Source organism: Odontesthes bonariensis, chromosome 23, assembly GCF_027942865.1.
Source record: "Odontesthes bonariensis isolate fOdoBon6 chromosome 23, fOdoBon6.hap1, whole genome shotgun sequence".
In the NCBI taxonomy this organism is placed as follows: domain Eukaryota; kingdom Metazoa; phylum Chordata; class Actinopteri; order Atheriniformes; family Atherinopsidae; genus Odontesthes; species Odontesthes bonariensis.
This window is the reverse complement of record NC_134528.1, coordinates 3,016,104-3,039,208: the sequence shown is the minus strand read 5'-3', so window position 1 is coordinate 3,039,208 and position 23,105 is coordinate 3,016,104. Positions and strand designations below refer to the sequence as shown.

General features: G+C 45.4%; 1 protein-coding gene and 1 pseudogene across 1 annotated transcript; both read right to left on the bottom strand.

Annotated features, from left to right (window-relative positions):
* Window positions 1–1,659: 1,659 nt before the first annotated feature.
* On the bottom strand, window positions 1,660–8,822 carry LOC142374485 (uncharacterized). Its single transcript, XM_075458210.1, has 3 exons — window positions 7,730–8,822; window positions 6,946–7,537; window positions 1,660–3,570 (listed from the first exon to the last, which is right to left on the bottom strand). Exons 1-3 carry the CDS (start codon window positions 8,820–8,822, stop codon window positions 1,863–1,865), a joined length of 3,393 nt encoding a protein of 1,130 aa, XP_075314325.1. The 3' UTR covers window positions 1,660–1,862.
* A 3,215-nt stretch (window positions 8,823–12,037) lies between these two features.
* On the bottom strand, window positions 12,038–14,103 carry LOC142373936 (tripartite motif-containing protein 16-like; annotated as a pseudogene).
* Between the last annotated feature and the right edge of the window lie 9,002 nt (window positions 14,104–23,105).

The window sequence follows — 23,105 nt, the reverse complement described above, 5'->3', positions numbered from 1 at the left end:
CTAACTAGTCTAGCAGCGATGGTCCGACCGGCATAAAAAGCACACCGCTGCGTGCGCAACGAGCTCGATCGGTGTGCTATTACGTTTGGCTCTCATTAGTCGAAAGGAATTCCGGCAAAATGGAAAAAAGTGGGAAAATTGTGGATGGGAAAATGCATTGAAAATTCAAATACTGCCCTATTTTAGAGGCCTTATAACTCAGCCATACAGCATCGCACAGACCTCATTCAAAGTTTATATGTGACAGGAGACTTTCAGCTTTAACTGAACTAAAGGGTTTGTTGCTACATTATACAGCTTTGACACAACGGCAGTTTACGTTTTAGGAAGACTACATCTCAGCTGAGGTGTCTCTCTCACTCAAATCCTCACTCAAAAATTGATTCTGCACCAATTCCACAAACAATGTCTCTCATGTCCGAAATATCTGCCCGATTTGGACAAATTTTACTTAAAAATGTAGGTATTTTTGTCCTCTTTCACACAGTCACACTCATTGAGCTCTGCCTAACAGATTCCTCACAAATCGCCTTTGAGCGCAGAGAGTCGGCCCTCCAGCTGGCATTCCGCCCATTATAAACGCCTACAATCATGAAATTCAGGTGAAAAATGATTTTCAAACTGCCATAAAAAACCAGCCACAAATAGTAGCCGAATGAAAATTACAACGCTGGCTTCTGCCGTCTCTTGGGGCGCTGACGGTTCAAGAATTATTCGGATATGACTTTTACTTTTCGAACAGCGACCGTTTGTTTGAGACAGTCGAGTGCAGTCAATATTATAGTGCGATTTTAAGAAGCCATAATACATGTCAGTGACACAGAGGAGCCGCAGCTGCTCATGTTACCGGGGCAACGAGCCGCACCTGCTCCTGTTACCGGGGCAACGCCTTGTTAGCCTGCTCAGTTCTAAGACTGCTTATGAGGGCAGAGCCAAGATGGCTGCCCTGTTTTAACAGCTTCATGTTATAAATCTGATCTGCTTTTCTCCTTTAAACTGATAGTGAGGGGAAGTTTGAAAATACCCACAATGCAACGGGAAAATGCATTGAAAAGCACTTAACGAGGCCATTTTGAAAAGGCCATAAAATCTGTATTTTAAACAGGACCTTGATAAAAGTGACACAACCGTCAAGAAACTAGACTAATTTCTCTGTGATGACGCTGTTTTATTGAAGAAAGTCAAAAGGACAAATATTTCCTGCTCTGAACATGAACTCTGGACTTTGTGCTGTTACAGGAAAACTGCCTCAGTTAGACCCTCGTATCAGTTTGACATTTTCTCCATCAGAGTCCACAGAAATGAAGACAAAAGAAAACACTTTGCTGCTTCCTTCAGAGTCGTGTTTGCTGTGAAAATCTTGGCTAATGTTCTCACATTAAAGCTGATGGAGGATCTCCTGATTCCTTCTGCTTCTGGAAATGAGAGTTTCTGAACACCTCAGAACAGACTTCCTCATCTGTTGGTCGGTTCAGATTCAACAGCAGCAACATTTGATCTCTGAAACAAATCAAAGTCAGTGTAACTCCAGGATTATTTTCCCATTTCCAAAGTGATGAGATCTGAAAAGAGTCAGTGATAAAGGAAGGTCTGCTGATTCCTCTGTTGGGCTCCATGAAGTGGAAGAGAAACAACAACATACAGACACATCAACACCAGGATCCGACTGATATTTAGAGCTCAGAGAAGTTTAGATTTTCATGTGGGGAAATATTTCTGTGAATCAAACTCCTGATCAGCAGTGATATCCTCCATGGCTGCACAGACACAGGAAACAGCAGCAAATAAACAGCAGAACAGCAGCAGAGACATCCCAGCAACCAGCTGTCAGCAACAAGCTGATTAAATACATTTATTTCCCTTTACACAAACTCTGCTGCGGATCCATAATAAGGATAAAGCATCGTGATCCCAGCACAGAGCGGCTGAGTGAATGTGGTCTGGACTCTGTGGAGGAGAGTCATGGTTCCAGAGACGCTGTAGAAGGACAGAATACCTGCTCTGTGATCCAGGTACACTCCGATTCTGGAGGCCCGACGACCTGAGATGAAGGTTGGGATGTTGTTGTACATAAATGTATACCTGTCAGAGTAATAATATAATGCCCAAGATTTGTCATTAAATCCAAATACACATTCAGTCCCATCTCCTGCTCTGCTGATGTTCTTGTATGCGACTGCTACACCAACTCCTTCTCCTCCCATCTCCACCTCCCAGTAACAACGTCCAGTCAGACTCTCTCTGCTCAGGACCTGCTGCCATACAATGAATCTGTCTGGATGACGAGAATAAGACTGAGGTTTTCTCATAAATCTCACTTTTCTGTTCCCCTCTGACAGTAACAGCTTTCTGTGTGCTGTGTTTGGATCCAGTGTGATTTCACATGAATATCTTAAGAATCCAGCTCTGCTCGTTGGTTCTGGCTGTGACAGTAAAACATCCACTTCAGCGACTCTCAGTGAGATGTTGGTCCATTCCTCTCTCAGGATGTCCTGTAGTTTATCTCTGAGCTCTGACACAGCTGCTGTCACATCCTCAAAGTGCCTCAGAGGACGGATCTGGATGCTGGATGAGTGTGTAGCCCCCCTGAGTGCTGCCACTGAGGGGCAGCTGTGCAGAAACTGGCTGTGATCCTCTGTGTGTGAGAGCTGCTGCAGCTCAGCATCTTTCCTCTTCAGCTCAGTGATCTCCTGCTCCAGCTTCTCCTGAAGCTCTTTGACTCGACTCCCTTCGGCTTCCTGCTGGGATCTGATCTGCTGCTTCACATCAGAGCTTCTTTTCTGGAGGAGACGGATCAGCTGGCTGAAGATCTTCTGGCTGTGCTCCTCTGTTTTATCAGCAGAGCGATGGATGGCCTCCAGCTGCTGCTGAAGCAGCTTCACATCTTTCTCTGCGTCCTGGATTCTCTGCTGGATCTGCTGCCGACTCCCCTCCAGCTCTCTCTGCCTCTCAGTCCTTTCTGCTGCAGCTGACACTGTGTCGTGGCCTTTATGTTCCTCCACAGAGCAGAGATAACAGATGCACTTCTGATCGGTACGGCAGAACATCTTCATCACCTCATCGTGATCAGAGCAGATGTTCTCCTGGAGCTTCTTGGAGGGCTCCACCAGCTTGATTTTCCTGAATGGAGCTGAATCATAATGAGGCTGAAGGTGTTCCTCCCAGTAAGAGGCCAGACAGGCTAAACAGGACTTGGTGGCTTTCAGCTTCCTCCCAGAGCAGACATCACAGGCCACATCTTCAGCTCCAGCATAGCAGTGATCAGCAGGAGCAGCTTGGAGTCCAGTCTTCTTCAGCTGCTCCACTAAAGCAGCTAACATGGTGTTTTTCCCCAGGACAGGCCTGGATATGAAGGTTTTCCTGCACTGAGGGCAGCTGTGGATCCCATTCTGATCCTCTCCATCCCAGTGGCCTTTAATACAGCTCATGCAGTAGCTGTGTCCACAGGGAATAGCCACCGGATCCTTCAGCAGATCCAGGCAGATCGAACAGGAGAAGCTTTCTCGGTCCAGCTGAACTCCTTTCTGAGCCATTTCTCCTCTCAGATCAGCGACTGAGCCGTCTGTGTTCCTGCTGTAAAGGACTCCTCACAGCTGGTGCTCTGAACACTTTGGACTTTAACTGGTGTCATCAGGCTCTAATCTTTCCAGGAGGAGCAGAAACTTGAGATAATATCCAGTAAGTAATAAAAACTGGGTGGTTTTATTCATCATGAAGACATAAAAACAGCTCAAAGTCCAACTTATTGTGTGGTTTGGATCTGATTTCAGAGAATGAACTGATAAACTTTTCTGAGATGATTAACAGGGCAGAGAACAGAGCCGGTGGGTTCCCCTCCTGTTGGTTACAAGGAGATATGTGGGCAGAGGTTATAAGGTTTATAAGGTTATAACCCTAACCCTGCTGTGTGTGAGAGCAGGAAGTGAGTCGAAGCTGTTTCACAGCAGTCTTTATGGTTAGAATACGGGTCGATTCTTCTTTTAATCCCTTTGCAAAGAAACTGAGCTTCACTTTCACAGTGAATCATGATGTTAAAGCTCCAGTTCCTCGTCAGCTTCTTTCCTCACAGAACTTTAAATAAAACAGACGAGCTTCTCCTGAAATGATGGAATTAGCTGCTGCACATGAATCCAACATGTTGCTGGTTTGGATCCTAAACTGCACTCGACATAAATGCAGCAGAGTTTTGAGGCTGAAAGATCAGGAAGAACATTTAGAAACACTTTGTCCCTCTGATTGATATCATCCTTTTACTTTGGTGTTGATGCACCAAGTGGCAGCACATTCTTAACATGAACTTGTAGGTTTTCCTGCTAAGAACGAAGATTAAAATCATATCCTGAGCAAACACACGTCAAAGCTAAATGTATATTTATATGAAGGCTGGTTTCATATCACATCGGCTTCAAACTGAGCTGATGAGACGGTTTCAGGATGTTTTCTTCTGAAACTTCTCTAAAGGAGCTCAGACACTGCATTTAACTGAAATATCAGACAGATGATAGAAGCTCTCACTGACCTGAGCACTAAATTTATTATTATGGGTGCCAATGCCGAAGCCATTAGACACACATATTACTCTTGTGTAGACTTAATGTTATTTTTCCGTTTCCGCCCTATATTTTGATGGCTAACTAGTCTAGCACCGATGATCCGACCGGCATAAAAAGCACACCGCTGCGTGCGCAACGAGTTCGATCGGTGTGCTATTACGTTTGGCTCTCATTAGTCGAAAGGAATTCCGGCAAAATGGGAAAAAGTGGGAAAATTGTGGAAGGGAAAATGCAGTGAAAATTAAGAAATAGGGCAGTTTTGCGCAAACTGCCAAAAACTACCCTATTATAGAGGCCTTATAACTCAGCCATACAGCATCACACAGACCTCATACAAAGTTTATATGTGACAGGAGACTCTCAGCTTTAACTGAACTAAAGGGTTTGTTGATACATTATACAGCTTTGACACAACGGCAGTTTACGTTTTAGGAAGACTACATCTCGGCCGAGGTGTCTCTCCCACTCTGTTTCTCACTCTGAATTCGATACTGCACCAATTCCTCAAACAAATGTCTCTCATGTCCAAAATATCTGCCCGATCTGGACAGATTTTACTTCAAAATGTAGGTAATTTTGTCCTCTTTCACACAGTCACACTCGTTGAGCTCTGCCTCACAGATTTCTGACAAATCGCCTCTGAGCGCAGAGAGTCGGCCCTCCAGCTGACATTCCGCCCATTAAAAACGCCTACAATCATGAAATTCAGGTGAAAAATGATTTTAAAACTGCCATAAAAAACGAGCCACACATAGTAGCCGAATGAAAATTACACCGCGGGCTTCTGCCATCTCTTGGGACGCTGACGGTTCAAGAATTATTCGGATACGACTTTTACTTTTCGAACAGCGACCGTTTGTTTGAGACAGTCGAGTGCAGTCAATATTATAGTGCGATTTTAAGAAGCCATAATACATGTCAGTGACACAGAGGAGCCGCAGCTGCTCATGTTACCGGGGCAACGAGCCGCACCTGCTCCTGTTACCGGGGCAACGCCTTGTTAGCCTGCTCTGTTCTAAGACTGCTTATGAGGGCAGAGCCAAGATGGCTGCCCTGTTTTAACAGCTTCATGTTATAAATCTGATCTGCTTTTCTCCTTTAAACTGATAGTGAGGGGAAGTTTGAAAATACCCACAATGCAACGGGAAAATGCATTGAAAAGCACTTAACGAGGCCATTTTGAAAAGGCCATAAAATCTGTATTTTAAACAGGACCTTGATAAAAGTGACACAACCGTCAAGAAACTAGACTCATTTCTCTGTGATGAAGCTGTTTTATTGAAGAAAGTCAAAAGGACAAATATTTCCTGCTCTGAACATGAACTCTGGACTTTGTGCTGTTACAGGAAAACTGCCTCAGTTAGACCCTCGTATCAGTTTGACATTTTCTCCATCAGATTCCACAGAAATGAAGACAAAAGAAAACACTTTGCTGCTTCCTTCAGAGTCGTGTTTGCTGTGAAAATCTTGGCTGGTTCTCACATTAAAGCTGATGGAGGATCTCCTGATTCCTTCTGCTCCTGGAAATGACAGTTTCTGAACACCTCAGAACAGACTTCCTCATGTGTTGGTCGGTTCAGAAAACAGCAGCAACATTTGATCTCAGAAACAAATCAAAGTCAGCGTAACTCCAGGATTATTTTCCCATTTCCAAAGTGATGAGATCTGAAAAGAGTCTGTGATAAAGGAAGGTCTGCTGATTCCTCTGCTGGGCTCCATGAAGTGGAAGAGAAACAACAACATACAGACACATCAACACCACACTGTAAAAAATCAAAGTCTTACCAAGTATATTTGTCTCATTTCTAGTTAAAACATCTCATTACACTTAATATAAGACACAACTGCCTAACAAGTACTATTTCAGCCAGATATAGGGACTTGTTTGAAGACAATACATCTGGAATATCTTGTTAAATGAAAAAGTCTTGAAAACAAATTGTTTTGAGTCACATATCACATGAAACAACCTTTTTTTTTTTTTACATTTAAAGAGGTTTTTAAGCTAATTTCTCAAATCACTTTTATCACAAAAGTCCTAAATATCACATTTTGTTTCAAGAAATCTTGACAAGCCGATTTTCACGAGTTCCACTGGCAGATTCTTTTTGCTTATTTCAAGCAAAAACATTTTTTATTTGTTGTTTTTTAATTTATTTTTGGAGGGACATTTTTTCCAGTGCCGGATCCGACTGATGTTTAGAGCTCAGAGAAGTTTAGATTTTCATGTGGAGAAATATTTCTGTGAATCAAACTTCTCATCAGCAGTGATATCCTCCATGGCTGCACAGACACAGGAAACAGCAGCAAATAAACAGCAGAACAGCAGCAGAGACATCACAGCAACCAGCTGTCAGCAACAAGCTGACTAAATACATTTATTCCACTTTACACAAACTCTGCTGAGGATCCATAATAAGGATAAAGCATCCTGATCCCAGCACAGAGCGGCTGAGTGAATGTGGTCTGGACTCTGTGGAGGAGAGTCATGGTTCCAGAGATGCTGTAGAAGGACAGAATACCTGCTCTGTGATCCAGGTACACTCCCACTCTGGAGGCCCGAGGAACTGAGATGGTGGTTGGGATGCTGTTGTACTTAAATATATAACTGTCTGAGGAACAATATAATGCCCAAGATTTGTCATTCCAACCAAATACACATTCAGTCCCATCTCCTGCTCTGCTGATGTTCTTGTATGCGACTGCTACACCAACATATTCTCCTCTCATCTCCACCTCCCAGTAACAGCGTCCAGTCAGACTCTGTCTGCTCAGGACCTGCTGATATTCAGTGAATCTGTCTGGATGATCAGAATAAGACTGAGGATGATCCATTAATGTCACTTTTCTATTCCCCTCTGACAGTAACAGCTCTCTGTGTGCTGTGTTTGGATCCAGTGTGGTTTCACATGAATATCTTAAGAATCCAGCTCTGCTCTTTGGTTCTTGTCCTGGTTCTGGTTCAGGTTCTGGTCCTGGTCCTGGTCCTGGTCCTGGTCCTGGTTCTGGTTGTGGTTGTGGTTGTGGTCCTGGTTCTGGTTCTGGTTCTGGTTCAGGTTCTGGTCCTGGTTCTGGTCCTGGTCCTGGTTCTGGTTCTGGTTCAGGTTCTGGTCCTGGTTCTGGTCCTGGTTCTGGTTCTGGTTCTGGTTCTGGTCCTGGCTGTGACAGTAAAACATCCACTTCAGCGACTCTCAGTGAGATGTTGGCCCATTCCTCTCTCAGGATGTCCTGTAGTTTATCTCTGAGCTCTGACACAGCTGCTGTCACATCCTCAAAGTGCCTCAGAGGACGGATCTGGATGCTGGATGAGTGTGTAGCCCCCCTGAGTGCTGCCACTGAGGGCCAGCTGTGCAGAAACTGGCTGTGATCCTCTGTGTGTGAGAGCTGCTGCAGCTCAGCATCTTTCCTCTTCAGCTCAGTGATCTCCTGCTCCAGCTTCTCCTGAAGCTCTTTGACTCGACTCCCTTCGGCTTCCTGCTGGGATCTGATCTGCTGCTTCACATCAGAGCTTCTTTTCTGGAGGAGACGGATCAGCTGGCTGAAGATCTTCTGGCTGTGCTCCTCTGTTTTATCAGCAGAGCGATGGATGGCCTCCAGCTGCTGCTGAAGCAGCTTCACATCTTTCTCTGCGTCCTGGATTCTCTGCTGGATCTGCTGCCGACTCCCCTCCAGCTCTCTCTGCCTCTCAGTCCTTTCTGCTGCAGCTGACACTGTGTCGTGGCCTTTATGTTCCTCCACAGAGCAGAGATAACAGATGCACTTCTGATCGGTACGGCAGAACATCTTCATCACCTCATCGTGATCAGAGCAGATGTTCTCCTGGAGCTTCTTGGAGGGCTCCACCAGCTTGTGTTTCCTGAGTGGAGCTGAATCATAATGAGGCTGAAGGTGTTCCTCACAGTAAGAGGCCAGGCAGGATAAACAGGACTTGGTGGCTTTCAGCTTCCTCCCAGAGCAGACATCACAGGCCACATCTTCAGCTCCAGCATAGCAGTGATCAGCAGGAGCAGCACGGAGTCCAGTCTTCTTCAGCTGCTCCACTAAATCAGCTAACATGGTGTTTTTCCCCAGGACAGGCCTCGGTGTGAAGGTTTTCCTGCACTGAGGGCAGCTGTGGATCCCCTTCTGATCCTCTCCATCCCAGTGGCCTTTAATACAGCTCATGCAGTAGCTGTGTCCACAGGGAATAGCCACCGGATCCTTCAGCAGATCCAGGCAGATCGAACAGGAGAAGCTTTCTCGGTCCAGCTGAACTCCTTTCTGAGCCATTTCTCCTCTCAGATCAGCGACTGAGCCGTCTGTGTTCCTGCTGTAAAGGACTCCTCACAGCTGGTGCTCTGAACACTTTGGACTTTAACTGGTGTCATCAGGCTCTAATCTTTCCAGGAGGAGCAGAAACTTGAGATAATATCCAGTAAGTAATAAAAACTGGGTGGTTTTATTCATCATGAAGACATAAAAACAGCTCAAAGTCCAACTTATTGTGTCGTTTGGATCTGATTTCAGAGAATGAACTGATAAACTTTTCTGAGATGATTAACAGGGCAGAGAACAGAGCCGGTGGGTTCCCCTCCTGTTGGTTACAAGGAGATATGTGGGCAGAGGGTTATAAGGTTTATAAGGTTATAACCCTAACCCTGCTGTGTGTGAGAGCAGGAAGTGAGTCGAAGCTGTTTCACAACAGTCTTCATGGTTAGAATACGGGTCGATTCTTCTTTTAATCCCTTTGCAAAGAAACTGAGCTTCACTTTCACAGTGAATCATGATGTTAAAGCTCCAGTTCCTCGTCAGCTTCTTTCCTCACAGAACTTTAAATAAAACAGACGATCTTCTCCTGAAATGATGGAATTAGCTGGTGCACATGAATCCAACACGTTGCTGCTTTGGATCCTAAACTGCACTCGACATAAATGCAGCAGAGTTTTGAGGCTGAAAGATCAGGAAGAACATTTAGAAACACTTTGTTCCTCTGATTGATATCATCCTTTTACTTTGGTGTTGATGCACCAAGTGGCAGCACATTCTTAACATGAACTTGTAGGTTTTCCTGCTAAGAACGAAGATTAAAATCATATCCTGAGCAAACACACGTCAAAGCTAAATGTATATTTATATGAAGGCTGGTTTCATATCACATCGGCTTCAAGCTGAGCTGATGAGAGGGTTTCAGGATGTTTTCTTCTGAAACTTCTCTAAAGGAGCTCAGAAACTGCATTTAACTGAAATATCAGACAGATGATAGAAGCTCTCACTGACCTGAGCACTAAATTTATTATTATGGGTGCCAATGCCGAAGGCATAAGACACACATATTACTCTTGTGTAGACTTAATGTTATTTTTCCGTTTCCGCCCTATATTTTGATGGCTAACTAGTCTAGCACCGATGATCCGACCGGCATAAAAAGCAAACCGCTGCGTGCGCAACGAGTTCGATCGGTGTGCTGTTACGTTTGGCTCTCATTAGTCGAAAGGAATTCCGGCAAAATGGGAAAAAGTGGGAAAATTGTGGATGGGAAAATGCATTGAAAATGAAAAAATAGGGCAGTTTTGCGCAAACTGCCAAAAACTACCTATTATAGAGGCCTTATAACTCAGCCATACAGCATCACACAGACCTCATACAAAGTTTATATGTGACAGGAGACTCTCAGCTTTAACTGAACTAAAGGGTTTGTTGATACATTATACAGCTTTGACACAACAGCAGTTTACGTTTTAGGAAGACTACATCTCGGCCGAGGTGTCTCTCCCACTCTGTTTCTCACTCTGAATTCAATACTGCACCAATTCCTCAAACAAATGTCTCTCATGTCCAAAATATCTGCCCGATCTGGACAGATTTTACTTCAAAATGTAGGTAATTTTGTCCTCTTTCACACAAAGTCACACTCGTTGAGCTCTGCCTCACAGATTTCTGACAAATCGCCTCTGAGCGCAGAGAGTCGGCCCTCCAGCTGACATTCCGCCCATTAAAAACGCCTACAATCATGAAATTCAGGTGAAAAATGATTTTAAAACTGCCATAAAAAACGAGCCACACATAGTAGCCGAATGAAAATTACACCGCGGGCTTCTGCCATCTCTTGGGACGCTGACGGTTCAAGAATTATTCGGATACGACTTTTACTTTTCGAACAGCGACCGTTTGTTTGAGACAGTCGAGTGCAGTCAATATTATAGTGCGATTTTAAGAAGCCATAATACATGTCAGTGACACAGAGGAGCCGCAGCTGCTCATGTTACCGGGGCAACGAGCCGCACCTGCTCCTGTTACCGGGGCAACGCCTTGTTAGCCTGCTCTGTTCTAAGACTGCTTATGAGGGCAGAGCCAAGATGGCTGCCCTGTTTTAACAGCTTCATGTTATAAATCTGATCTGCTTTTCTCCTTTAAACTGATAGTGAGGGGAAGTTTGAAAATACCCACAATGCAACGGGAAAATGCATTGAAAAGCACTTAACGAGGCCATTTTGAAAAGGCCATAAAATCTGTATTTTAAACAGGACCTTGATAAAAGTGACACAACCGTCAAGAAACTAGACTCATTTCTCTGTGATGAAGCTGTTTTATTGAAGAAAGTCAAAAGGACAAATATTTCCTGCTCTGAACATGAACTCTGGACTTTGTGCTGTTACAGGAAAACTGCCTCAGTTAGACCCTCGTATCAGTTTGACATTTTCTCCATCAGATTCCACAGAAATGAAGACAAAAGAAAACACTTTGCTGCTTCCTTCAGAGTCGTGTTTGCTGTGAAAATCTTGGCTGGTTCTCACATTAAAGCTGATGGAGGATCTCCTGATTCCTTCTGCTCCTGGAAATGACAGTTTCTGAACACCTCAGAACAGACTTCCTCATGTGTTGGTCGGTTCAGAAAACAGCAGCAACATTTGATCTCAGAAACAAATCAAAGTCAGCGTAACTCCAGGATTATTTTCCCATTTCCAAAGTGATGAGATCTGAAAAGAGTCTGTGATAAAGGAAGGTCTGCTGATTCCTCTGCTGGGCTCCATGAAGTGGAAGAGAAACAACAACATACAGACACATCAACACCACACTGTAAAAAATCAAAGTCTTACCAAGTATATTTGTCTCATTTCTAGTTAAAACATCTCATTACACTTAATATAAGACACAACTGCCTAACAAGTACTATTTCAGCCAGATATAGGGACTTGTTTGAAGACAATACATCTGGAATATCTTGTTAAATGAAAAAGTCTTGAAAACAAATTGTTTTGAGTCACATATCACATGAAACAACCTTTTTTTTTTTTTACATTTAAAGAGGTTTTTAAGCTAATTTCTCAAATCACTTTTATCACAAAAGTCCTAAATATCACATTTTGTTTCAAGAAATCTTGACAAGCCGATTTTCACGAGTTCCACTGGCAGATTCTTTTTGCTTATTTCAAGCAAAAACATTTTTTATTTGTTGTTTTTTAATTTATTTTTGGAGGGACATTTTTTCCAGTGCCGGATCCGACTGATGTTTAGAGCTCAGAGAAGTTTAGATTTTCATGTGGAGAAATATTTCTGTGAATCAAACTTCTCATCAGCAGTGATATCCTCCATGGCTGCACAGACACAGGAAACAGCAGCAAATAAACAGCAGAACAGCAGCAGAGACATCACAGCAACCAGCTGTCAGCAACAAGCTGACTAAATACATTTATTCCACTTTACACAAACTCTGCTGAGGATCCATAATAAGGATAAAGCATCCTGATCCCAGCACAGAGCGGCTGAGTGAATGTGGTCTGGACTCTGTGGAGGAGAGTCATGGTTCCAGAGATGCTGTAGAAGGACAGAATACCTGCTCTGTGATCCAGGTACACTCCCACTCTGGAGGCCCGAGGAACTGAGATGGTGGTTGGGATGCTGTTGTACTTAAATATATAACTGTCTGAGGAACAATATAATGCCCAAGATTTGTCATTCCAACCAAATACACATTCAGTCCCATCTCCTGCTCTGCTGATGTTCTTGTATGCGACTGCTACACCAACATATTCTCCTCTCATCTCCACCTCCCAGTAACAGCGTCCAGTCAGACTCTGTCTGCTCAGGACCTGCTGATATTCAGTGAATCTGTCTGGATGATCAGAATAAGACTGAGGATGATCCATTAATGTCACTTTTCTATTCCCCTCTGACAGTAACAGCTCTCTGTGTGCTGTGTTTGGATCCAGTGTGGTTTCACATGAATATCTTAAGAATCCAGCTCTGCTCTTTGGTTCTTGTCCTGGTTCTGGTTCAGGTTCTGGTCCTGGTCCTGGTCCTGGTCCTGGTCCTGGTTCTGGTTGTGGTTGTGGTTGTGGTCCTGGTTCTGGTTCTGGTTCTGGTTCAGGTTCTGGTCCTGGTTCTGGTCCTGGTCCTGGTTCTGGTTCTGGTTCAGGTTCTGGTCCTGGTTCTGGTCCTGGTTCTGGTTCTGGTTCTGGTTCTGGTCCTGGCTGTGACAGTAAAACATCCACTTCAGCGACTCTCAGTGAGATGTTGGCCCATTCCTCTCTCAGGATGTCCTGTAGTTTATCTCTGAGCTCTGACACAGCTGCTGTCACATCCTCAAAGTGCCTCAGAGGACGGATCTGGATGCTGGATGAGTGTGTAGCCCCCCTGAGTGCTGCCACTGAGGGCCAGCTGTGCAGAAACTGGCTGTGATCCTCTGTGTGTGAGAGCTGCTGCAGCTCAGCATCTTTCCTCTTCAGCTCAGTGATCTCCTGCTCCAGCTTCTCCTGAAGCTCTTTGACTCGACTCCCTTCGGCTTCCTGCTGGGATCTGATCTGCTGCTTCACATCAGAGCTTCTTTTCTGGAGGAGACGGATCAGCTGGCTGAAGATCTTCTGGCTGTGCTCCTCTGTTTTATCAGCAGAGCGATGGATGGCCTCCAGCTGCTGCTGAAGCAGCTTCACATCTTTCTCTGCGTCCTGGATTCTCTGCTGGATCTGCTGCCGACTCCCCTCCAGCTCTCTCTGCCTCTCAGTCCTTTCTGCTGCAGCTGACACTGTGTCGTGGCCTTTATGTTCCTCCACAGAGCAGAGATAACAGATGCACTTCTGATCGGTACGGCAGAACATCTTCATCACCTCATCGTGATCAGAGCAGATGTTCTCCTGGAGCTTCTTGGAGGGCTCCACCAGCTTGTGTTTCCTGAGTGGAGCTGAATCATAATGAGGCTGAAGGTGTTCCTCACAGTAAGAGGCCAGGCAGGATAAACAGGACTTGGTGGCTTTCAGCTTCCTCCCAGAGCAGACATCACAGGCCACATCTTCAGCTCCAGCATAGCAGTGATCAGCAGGAGCAGCACGGAGTCCAGCTGCTCCACTAAATCAGCTAACATGGTGTTTTTCCCCAGGACAGGCCTCGGTGTGAAGGTTTTCCTGCACTGAGGGCAGCTGTGGATCCCCTTCTGATCCTCTCCATCCCAGTGGCCTTTAATACAGCTCATGCAGTAGCTGTGTCCACAGGGAATAGCCACCGGATCCTTCAGCAGATCCAGGCAGATCGAACAGGAGAAGCTTTCTCGGTCCAGCTGAACTCCTTTCTGAGCCATTTCTCCTCTCAGATCAGCGACTGAGCCGTCTGTGTTCCTGCTGTAAAGGACTCCTCACAGCTGGTGCTCTGAACACTTTGGACTTTAACTGGTGTCATCAGGCTCTAATCTTTCCAGGAGGAGCAGAAACTTGAGATAATATCCAGTAAGTAATAAAAACTGGGTGGTTTTATTCATCATGAAGACATAAAAACAGCTCAAAGTCCAACTTATTGTGTCGTTTGGATCTGATTTCAGAGAATGAACTGATAAACTTTTCTGAGATGATTAACAGGGCAGAGAACAGAGCCGGTGGGTTCCCCTCCTGTTGGTTACAAGGAGATATGTGGGCAGAGGGTTATAAGGTTTATAAGGTTATAACCCTAACCCTGCTGTGTGTGAGAGCAGGAAGTGAGTCGAAGCTGTTTCACAACAGTCTTCATGGTTAGAATACGGGTCGATTCTTCTTTTAATCCCTTTGCAAAGAAACTGAGCTTCACTTTCACAGTGAATCATGATGTTAAAGCTCCAGTTCCTCGTCAGCTTCTTTCCTCACAGAACTTTAAATAAAACAGACGATCTTCTCCTGAAATGATGGAATTAGCTGGTGCACATGAATCCAACACGTTGCTGCTTTGGATCCTAAACTGCACTCGACATAAATGCAGCAGAGTTTTGAGGCTGAAAGATCAGGAAGAACATTTAGAAACACTTTGTTCCTCTGATTGATATCATCCTTTTACTTTGGTGTTGATGCACCAAGTGGCAGCACATTCTTAACATGAACTTGTAGGTTTTCCTGCTAAGAACGAAGATTAAAATCATATCCTGAGCAAACACACGTCAAAGCTAAATGTATATTTATATGAAGGCTGGTTTCATATCACATCGGCTTCAAGCTGAGCTGATGAGAGGGTTTCAGGATGTTTTCTTCTGAAACTTCTCTAAAGGAGCTCAGAAACTGCATTTAACTGAAATATCAGACAGATGATAGAAGCTCTCACTGACCTGAGCACTAAATTTATTATTATGGGTGCCAATGCCGAAGGCATAAGACACACATATTACTCTTGTGTAGACTTAATGTTATTTTTCCGTTTCCGCCCTATATTTTGATGGCTAACTAGTCTAGCACCGATGATCCGACCGGCATAAAAAGCAAACCGCTGCGTGCGCAACGAGTTCGATCGGTGTGCTGTTACGTTTGGCTCTCATTAGTCGAAAGGAATTCCGGCAAAATGGGAAAAAGTGGGAAAATTGTGGATGGGAAAATGCATTGAAAATGAAAAAATAGGGCAGTTTTGCGCAAACTGCCAAAAACTACCTATTATAGAGGCCTTATAACTCAGCCATACAGCATCACACAGACCTCATACAAAGTTTATATGTGACAGGAGACTCTCAGCTTTAACTGAACTAAAGGGTTTGTTGATACATTATACAGCTTTGACACAACAGCAGTTTACGTTTTAGGAAGACTACATCTCGGCCGAGGTGTCTCTCCCACTCTGTTTCTCACTCTGAATTCAATACTGCACCAATTCCTCAAACAAATGTCTCTCATGTCCAAAATATCTGCCCGATCTGGACAGATTTTACTTCAAAATGTAGGTAATTTTGTCCTCTTTCACACAAAGTCACACTCGTTGAGCTCTGCCTCACAGATTTCTGACAAATCGCCTCTGAGCGCAGAGAGTCGGCCCTCCAGCTGACATTCCGCCCATTAAAAACGCCTACAATCATGAAATTCAGGTGAAAAATGATTTTAAAACTGCCATAAAAAACGAGCCACACATAGTAGCCGAATGAAAATTACACTGCTGGCTTCTGCCGTCTCTTGGGGCGCTGACGGTTCAAGAATTATTTGGATATGACTTTTACTTTTCGAACAGCGACCGTTTGTTCGAGACAGTCGAGTGAAGACAATATTATAGTGCGATTTTTAAGAAGCCATAGATGTCAGAGACACAGACGAGCCGCACCTGCTCCTGTTACCGGGGCAACGCCTTGTTAGCCTGCTCTGTTCTAAGACTGCTTATGAGGGCAGAGCCAAGATGGCTGCCCTGTTATAACAGCTTCATGTTATAAATCTGATCTGCTTTTCTGCTTTAAACTGATAGTGAGGGGAAGTTTGAAAATACCCACAATGCAACGGGAAAATGCATTTAACAGCACTTAATGAGGGCATTTTGAAAATACCATAAAAGCTGTATTTTAAACAGGACCTTGATAAAAATTACATAACTGTCTTCAACGGACTTGTCTTAATCAATGGGAAAATCGATTTAAAAGCACTTCACGAGCCAAAAATGGACTTATGGCCTAACAGCTAACAGCTCTTTGGGAATCACCTTGTTGCTGCAGAAATCCTGTTTTCTGTCTGTCAGACTGTGTTATCTTTGCTGTTTTTCACACATGCAGCTAAAGAAATGGGAACAAATGATGTGTCTCTGTGCTGGGAACAAAGTGCCTAAAGATCCAGTTTAAAATGGCTTCTTTGCTAAGTTGTCTGTTCTGTGTGGACACAACATTGGTTCATCCCTTGAGTTAGGAGCCTTTTTCCTGCCTGAATGGTTCAGAGGTCAGAAAAAACACATTCCTCTGAAGATGCTCAGGTACACGGACTGGACTGAAGATGAGGGAAGAAGCAGAAAATGTCCAAAGAAAAACTCTGAAAGAGCTTCAGGAAGCTGCAGAGCTGCTGATCAGGACACTTTAAAGGTTACAGGAGAGTCTGGCTGCTTGTAAGGAAGATGAATTAAAGCTGATCAGGACTTTTTCACATAACTTTAACTGAAAGGCATGAAAATACGAAAATATGCAACCAAAATATAAACAGTCTGAAGCTGAGGGAAGACCGTGGGCCTGTTGCACAAAACTAAGATAAGGAATTAAGCTGGGATATGTTGGCTATCCTGGCTCAACTTATCCGTGGTCCAGTTGCACAAAAGTGGGATATGTTCAGACGTAAGTTACCATGGAGATTTATTCTGTGAAACTAGCCTGCTCCAGACCAGGCTAAGTTCCAGGATCTATTTAATACTTATCTCAGTCAGCAGTCACCACAAATAGAAACCAATATTTATTCCACTGCCTAGAACATATTGTTAAAACATTTAACTATACCCACTATCATTATTGAAACATTTGTGATCATTAATTGCAATCATTTTAGATAACTGATGATTTTAGATGAACTTGCAATCATTAGATAATTTAGTTTCCCACAGACTACACATAAAGTACATCACCATAGAAATATAAATACACATTAGAGAGTACCATGATATTCCTTTATTGAACAAAGATGAATCAAAGCAAGTAAACCATCAGCTCCTTTCAAAACTGAAGTCACACAGTGCTCTACAAGACAAAAAGCACAGAATCAAAGCATGCAGTTTGAGACAAACTGTTTGTAAAAATGGGCTATACAAATAAAATTGCCTTGCCTATACAGCACAAAAACCTAACAAAGATTCCTCTGCCATTGCAGGCCCAACTTAAATCAACATGCATATTAATTAAAATAATTTAACACATATTGTCTCTGACCAGCTGACCACAGTCGTCATCCGGGAAGATGGCAGGATTGTCCCAGTCTATAAGAGCTGGCACTCTGGGGGCCCTCTCCTTTCTCAGGCAGGCCACAATGATATCACATGCTCTGTCTGGGCTGACTCTCAGGTGGTTCAGACACTGAAAGCGTGCCTTCAGTAGGCCAAATGTCATTTCTATGCCTTGTTCTGGCATAGGCATGGTTGTATGCCAGTTGTGCCTCCAGAGGGTCTGCAAATGGAGTGAGCAGAAAAGGCTGGCAGGCATACCCTCTGTCACCCAGCAATACACCCAGGAATTCACCTGTGAATACAAAATGTTACCATCACAACCTCATAAGTAGTGACATTCTTAACACAGCCATGATGTTAAAAGTGGTTATCAATAGAGGTTCTGTGGCTCACCTTGTGATAGGCGCCATTAGATCTCCGAGTTCCGAAACACTCGGGAGTCGTGGACCGAGCCGGGCCACTTTGCCACAACATTACTGATCAAATAGTCAGCATTGCAGACCATCTGAAATGATAAGATGTTAAACCAATTAATGCACAGTACAGGCAATGTGTGGGCAGGCACATTCTTAATAAAAAGTACACTTGTTAAGTATTTGTCAGGGGACTACCCATTCTGCAGGATGTTCTTATATTTTACTTTGACTTGCTGCCATGTCCGTTTTGGCCCAGTCATGTTAAATCTACTCACAATGAAACAGTGGAGGAGCATGGAGTTACATTTAGATAGTTTCACTCACATGCAGTCAATTTCAACTTATTCATAATCAAAGTAGGCTACAGATATGTTAATTAACATTTTATTTGGATTGTAGCCTAATCGTGATGTTTCAGTGGAGTGGTGAGTGTGTATTTGTGCACTACTTATGCATTCAGGCGGTCAGCAATGGTTTTCCACGCTTGCTCCCTTTGTTTTTTAACTGTGGCAGTATTTCCTTTGTTTTATTTTCTCCTTCACCTCTTCATATGCTTCCATTAATAGTTCTTGCTCCGCTGGGGAGAAATAAGCCGTCCTTGTTGCCATGGTGAATCAGTGAATCTATGATCGATCGTGGGGTCTATTTAAGCAAGCCGTGTGCAGCACTTATCCAGTAATCGAACATTGAGGCATTGCCAGGCCACGCCCTTTAAGTTTTGAAAAAGTTGCCCAACGAATTTTTCCCCCCGTCTTAAGAGTAACCTGGCCAAGTTTGAAGTCTGTAGCATTAAATCTGTAGGACAAGTTCGATCATATGAAAGGCGTGGAATCGGTCAAAAATGGCCCGAAAACGCACCTTCCATCCAAAATGGCCGCCTTCCTGTGGACGTGGAACCATGGAGGCATGAGACTTTTTTGTGCGTCTGGGCATGATGAATGAGTGTACCGAATTTCGTCGTCCCACGGGAAACTAATCCTATTGCGGGGACCATTTTTAAGTATCGTAGGGGGCGCTACAGAGCAAATGAGCGACTCCCAAAAATATAAAGTTTAGATTCTTTCATGTCGTCGACTGGCACGTGGCGCTTGCAAAATTTCATGAGTTTTCGAGCACCTTTTGCAAAGAATAAGAAGAAAGAAAGTACGGAATAATAATAATCCTTCCAGATACAATAGGGTCCTTGCAGTTTCACTGCTCGGTCCCTAATTAAGTAAATGCTAGAGCCATTATCTTGACATAGTGGTATGCTCCAGGCCTTATATTTCTTGAAACCAGCTTTGAAACTGTTGATATTCTAGCTTCAAGCATGTACTTACTCAAAACAGGTCCTAAAATCTCAGTAACAAGCTGTAATATCTTATTTAGATAATTAAGGACAGAAACACTTCAAACAAGTGAAACAGTCTAACATAAAAACTGCTTACTAAGAAGAACTATCTTATTGGACAAAAAATAAGCATATATCCCTTTGATCTAAGATATTTCTTTTTTACTTAGATTTCACTTTTTGCAGTGTGTGAGCTGACGTTTAGGTTAAGTGTCCTTTTGGGTTATTATAGATGGTGATTTGGATCTGACGGGTCATCTGAGAGGTATAAAAAGGAAAAATGATATGAAGTCCTCAGATGTTTCTCAGCACTCAGTACAGGGCACGACGGTTCAAAACAATGAATATTAGAGAAGTGTGGAGGGGAAAACATGCCCCTGAAGGAAGGGTCATCGCTGCTGAAGAGAAAGACGATCGTCAGGCGATGAGACAAATGGAGCAGGGCGAATAGGTGACAGTGTGAGGTTAGACCACTGAGTGGGATAAGAAGTGACTGAGGAGAGGTAAACTGGGCCAACGCAGGAGCAGCAGAGGAACATGGAGGAGCCGACAGGGTGGAGATGACTCACCGAAAGAAGGTCACTGCTTTCAGACAACAGGAGAGGAAGAAAGTGATGGATGGAGCTGGACAGGGCGTAAGGAACAGGAGGGACACAGAGGAGGCAATACTGTCGGGTCGATTTGCCACTCAGAGTAAAATGAGAAAGCGGAAGTGAGATTTGGAGGGAGTGGAGAGGTGATCAGGTTTCCAGTGAGGTGAGGAGATGTGACGGAGAGAGAAGCAGCCAAATCTGAAGATGTGACACTGAAGCTGACAGACGAAGATCAGCATGAAACAGCAAGTTCGGACCCCACAAACACCACAAACGTTCCTGTTTGAGTTTCTCCACTTTTATGCCTTCTTTGTCTCGTCTGTAAACTGAATCTTTGGGGTTTGCTGGTCATGTTGAATGTGCATGGCTGCCGTAGGTATGTCCATGGCTGCCGTAGGTATGTGCATGGCTGCCGTAGGTATGTGCATGGCTGCCGTAGGTATGTGCATGGCTGCCGTAGGTATGTGCATGGCTGCCGTAGGAATGTGCATGGCTGCATGGCTGCCGTAGGTGTGTGCATGGCTGCATGGCTGCCGTAGGTATGTGCATGGCTGCATGGCTGCCGTAGGTATGTGCATGGCTGCATGGCTGCCGTAGGTATGTGCATGGCTGCATGGCTGCCGTAGGTATGTGCATGGCTGCCGTAGGTATGTGCATGGCTGCATGGCTGCCGTAGGTATATGCATGGCTGCCGTAGGTATGTGCATGACTGCCGTAGGTATGTGCATGGCTGCCGTAGGTATGTGCATGACTGCCGTAGGTATGTGCATGGCTGCCGTAGGTATGTGCATGGCTGCCGTAGGTATGTGCATGGCTGCATGGCTGCCGTAGGTATGTGCATGACTGCCGTAGGTATGTGCATGGCTGCCGTAGGTATGTGCATGGCTGCCGTAGGTATGTGCATGGCTGCATGGCTGCCGTAGGTATGTGCATGACTGCCGTAGGTATGTGCATGGCTGCCGTAGGTATGTGCATGGCTGCATGGCTGCCGTAGGTATGTGCATGGCTGCCGTAGGTATGTGCATGGCTGCATGGCTGCCGTAGGTATGTGCATGACTGCCGTAGGTATGTGCATGGCTGCCGTAGGTATGTGCATGGCTGCATGGCTGCCGTAGGTATGTGCATGGCTGCCGTAGGTATGTGCATGGCTGCATGGCTGCCGTAGGTATGTGCATGGCTGCATGGCTGCCGTAGGTATGTGCATGGCTGCATGGCTGCCGTAGGTATGTGCATGACTGCCGTAGGTATGTGCATGGCTGCCGTAGGTATGTGCATGGCTGCATGGCTGCCGTAGGTATGTGCATGACTGCCGTAGGTATGTGCATGGCTGCCGTAGGTATGTGCATGACTGCCGTAGGTATGTGCATGGCTGCCGTAGGTATGTGCATGGCTGCATGGCTGCCGTAGGTATGTGCATGACTGCCGTAGGTATGTGCATGGCTGCATGGCTGCCGTAGGTATGTGCATGGCTGCCGTAGGTATGTGCATGGCTGCCGTAGGTATGTGCATGGCTGCATGGCTGCTGTAGGTATGTGCATGGCTGCCGTAGGTATGTGCATGGCTGCCGTAGGTATGTGCATGGCTGCATGGCTGCCGTAGGTATGTGCATGACTGCCGTAGGTATGTGCATGGCTGCCGTAGGTATGTGCATGGCTGCATGGCTGCCGTAGGTATGTGCATGGCTGCATGGCTGCCGTAGGTATGTGCATGACTGCCGTAGGTATGTGCATGGCTGCATGGCTGCCGTAGGTATGTGCATGGCTGCCGTAGGTATGTGCATGGCTGCCGTAGGTATGTGCATGGCTGCCGTAGGTATGTGCATGGCTGCATGGCTGCCGTAGGTATGTGCATGGCTGCTGTAGGTATGTGCATGGCTGCATGGCTGCCGTAGGTATGTGCATGGCTGCTGTAGGTATGTGCATGGCTGCATGGCTGCTGTAGGTATTTGCATGACTGCCGTAGGTATGTGCATGGCTGCATGGCTGCCGTAGGTATGTGCATGGCTGCATGGCTGCCGTAGGTATGTGCATGGCTGCTTGTAGGTATGTGCATGGCTGCATGGCTGCCGTAGGTATGTGCATGGCTGCATGGCTGCCGTAGGTATGTGCATGGCTGCATGGCTGCCGTAGGTATGTGCATGGCTGCTTGTAGGTATGTGCATGGCTGCATGGCTGCCGTAGGTATGTGCATGGCTGCTTGTAGGTATGTGCATGGCTGCATGGCTGCCGTAGGTATGTGCATGGCTTCATGGCTGCCGTAGGTATGTGCATGGCTGCATGGCTGCCGTAGGTATGTGCATGACTGCATGGCTGCCGTAGGTATGTGCATGGCTGCATGGCTGCCGTAGGTATGTGCATGGCTGCTTGTAGGTATGTGCATGGCTGCATGGCTGCCGTAGGTATGTGCATGGCTGCTTGTAGGTATGTGCATGGCTGCCGTAGGTATGTGCATGGCTGCCGTAGGTATGTGCATGGCTGCCGTAGGTATGTGCATGGCCGCTTGTAGGTATGTGCATGGCTGCCGTAGGTATGTGCATGGCTGCCGTAGGTATGTGCATGGCTGCCGTAGGTATGTGCATGGCTGCCGTAGGTATGTGCATGGCTGCTGTAGGTATGTGCATGGCTGCCGTAGGTATGTGCATGGCTGCCGTAGGTATGTGCATGGCTGCCGTAGGTATGTGCATGGCTGCCGTAGGTATGTGCATGGCTGCTGTAGGTATGTGCATGGCTGCCGTAGGTATGTGCATGGCTGCCGTAGGTGTGTGCATGGCTGCCGTAGGTGTGTGCATGGCTGCCGTAGGTATGTGCATGACTGCCGTAGGTATGTGCATGGCTGCCGTAGGTATGTGCATGACTGCCGTAGGTATGTGCATGACTGCCGTAGGTATGTGCAGGGCTCCTATAGGTATGTGCATGGCCGCTGTAGGTATGTGCATGGCTGCTGTAGGTATGTGCATGGCTGCTGTAGGTATGTGCATGGCTGCCGTAGGTGTGTGCATGGCTGCTGTAGGTATGTGCATGGCTGCTGTAGGTATGTGCATGGCTGCCGTAGGTATGTGCATGGCTGCATGGCTGCCGTAGGTATGTGCATGGCTGCATGGCTGCCGTAGGTATGTGCA

Bases quoted from the DNA above. Each gene is read 5' to 3' on its own strand.
- LOC142374485 (XM_075458210.1), bottom strand. From the start codon at position 8,822: ATGGCTCAGAAAGGAGTTCAGCTGGACCGAGAAAGCTTCTCCTGTTCG. The intron at 7,538-7,729 runs ATGTTTTACTGT...CAGGACCAGGAC, and splicing joins ACTGAGAGTCGCTGAAGTGG to CAGGACCAGGACCAGAACCT. The intron at 3,571-6,945 runs GTAAAGTGGAAT...CCTTTACAGCAG, and splicing joins GGATCCTCAGCAGAGTTTGT to GAACACAGACGGCTCAGTCG.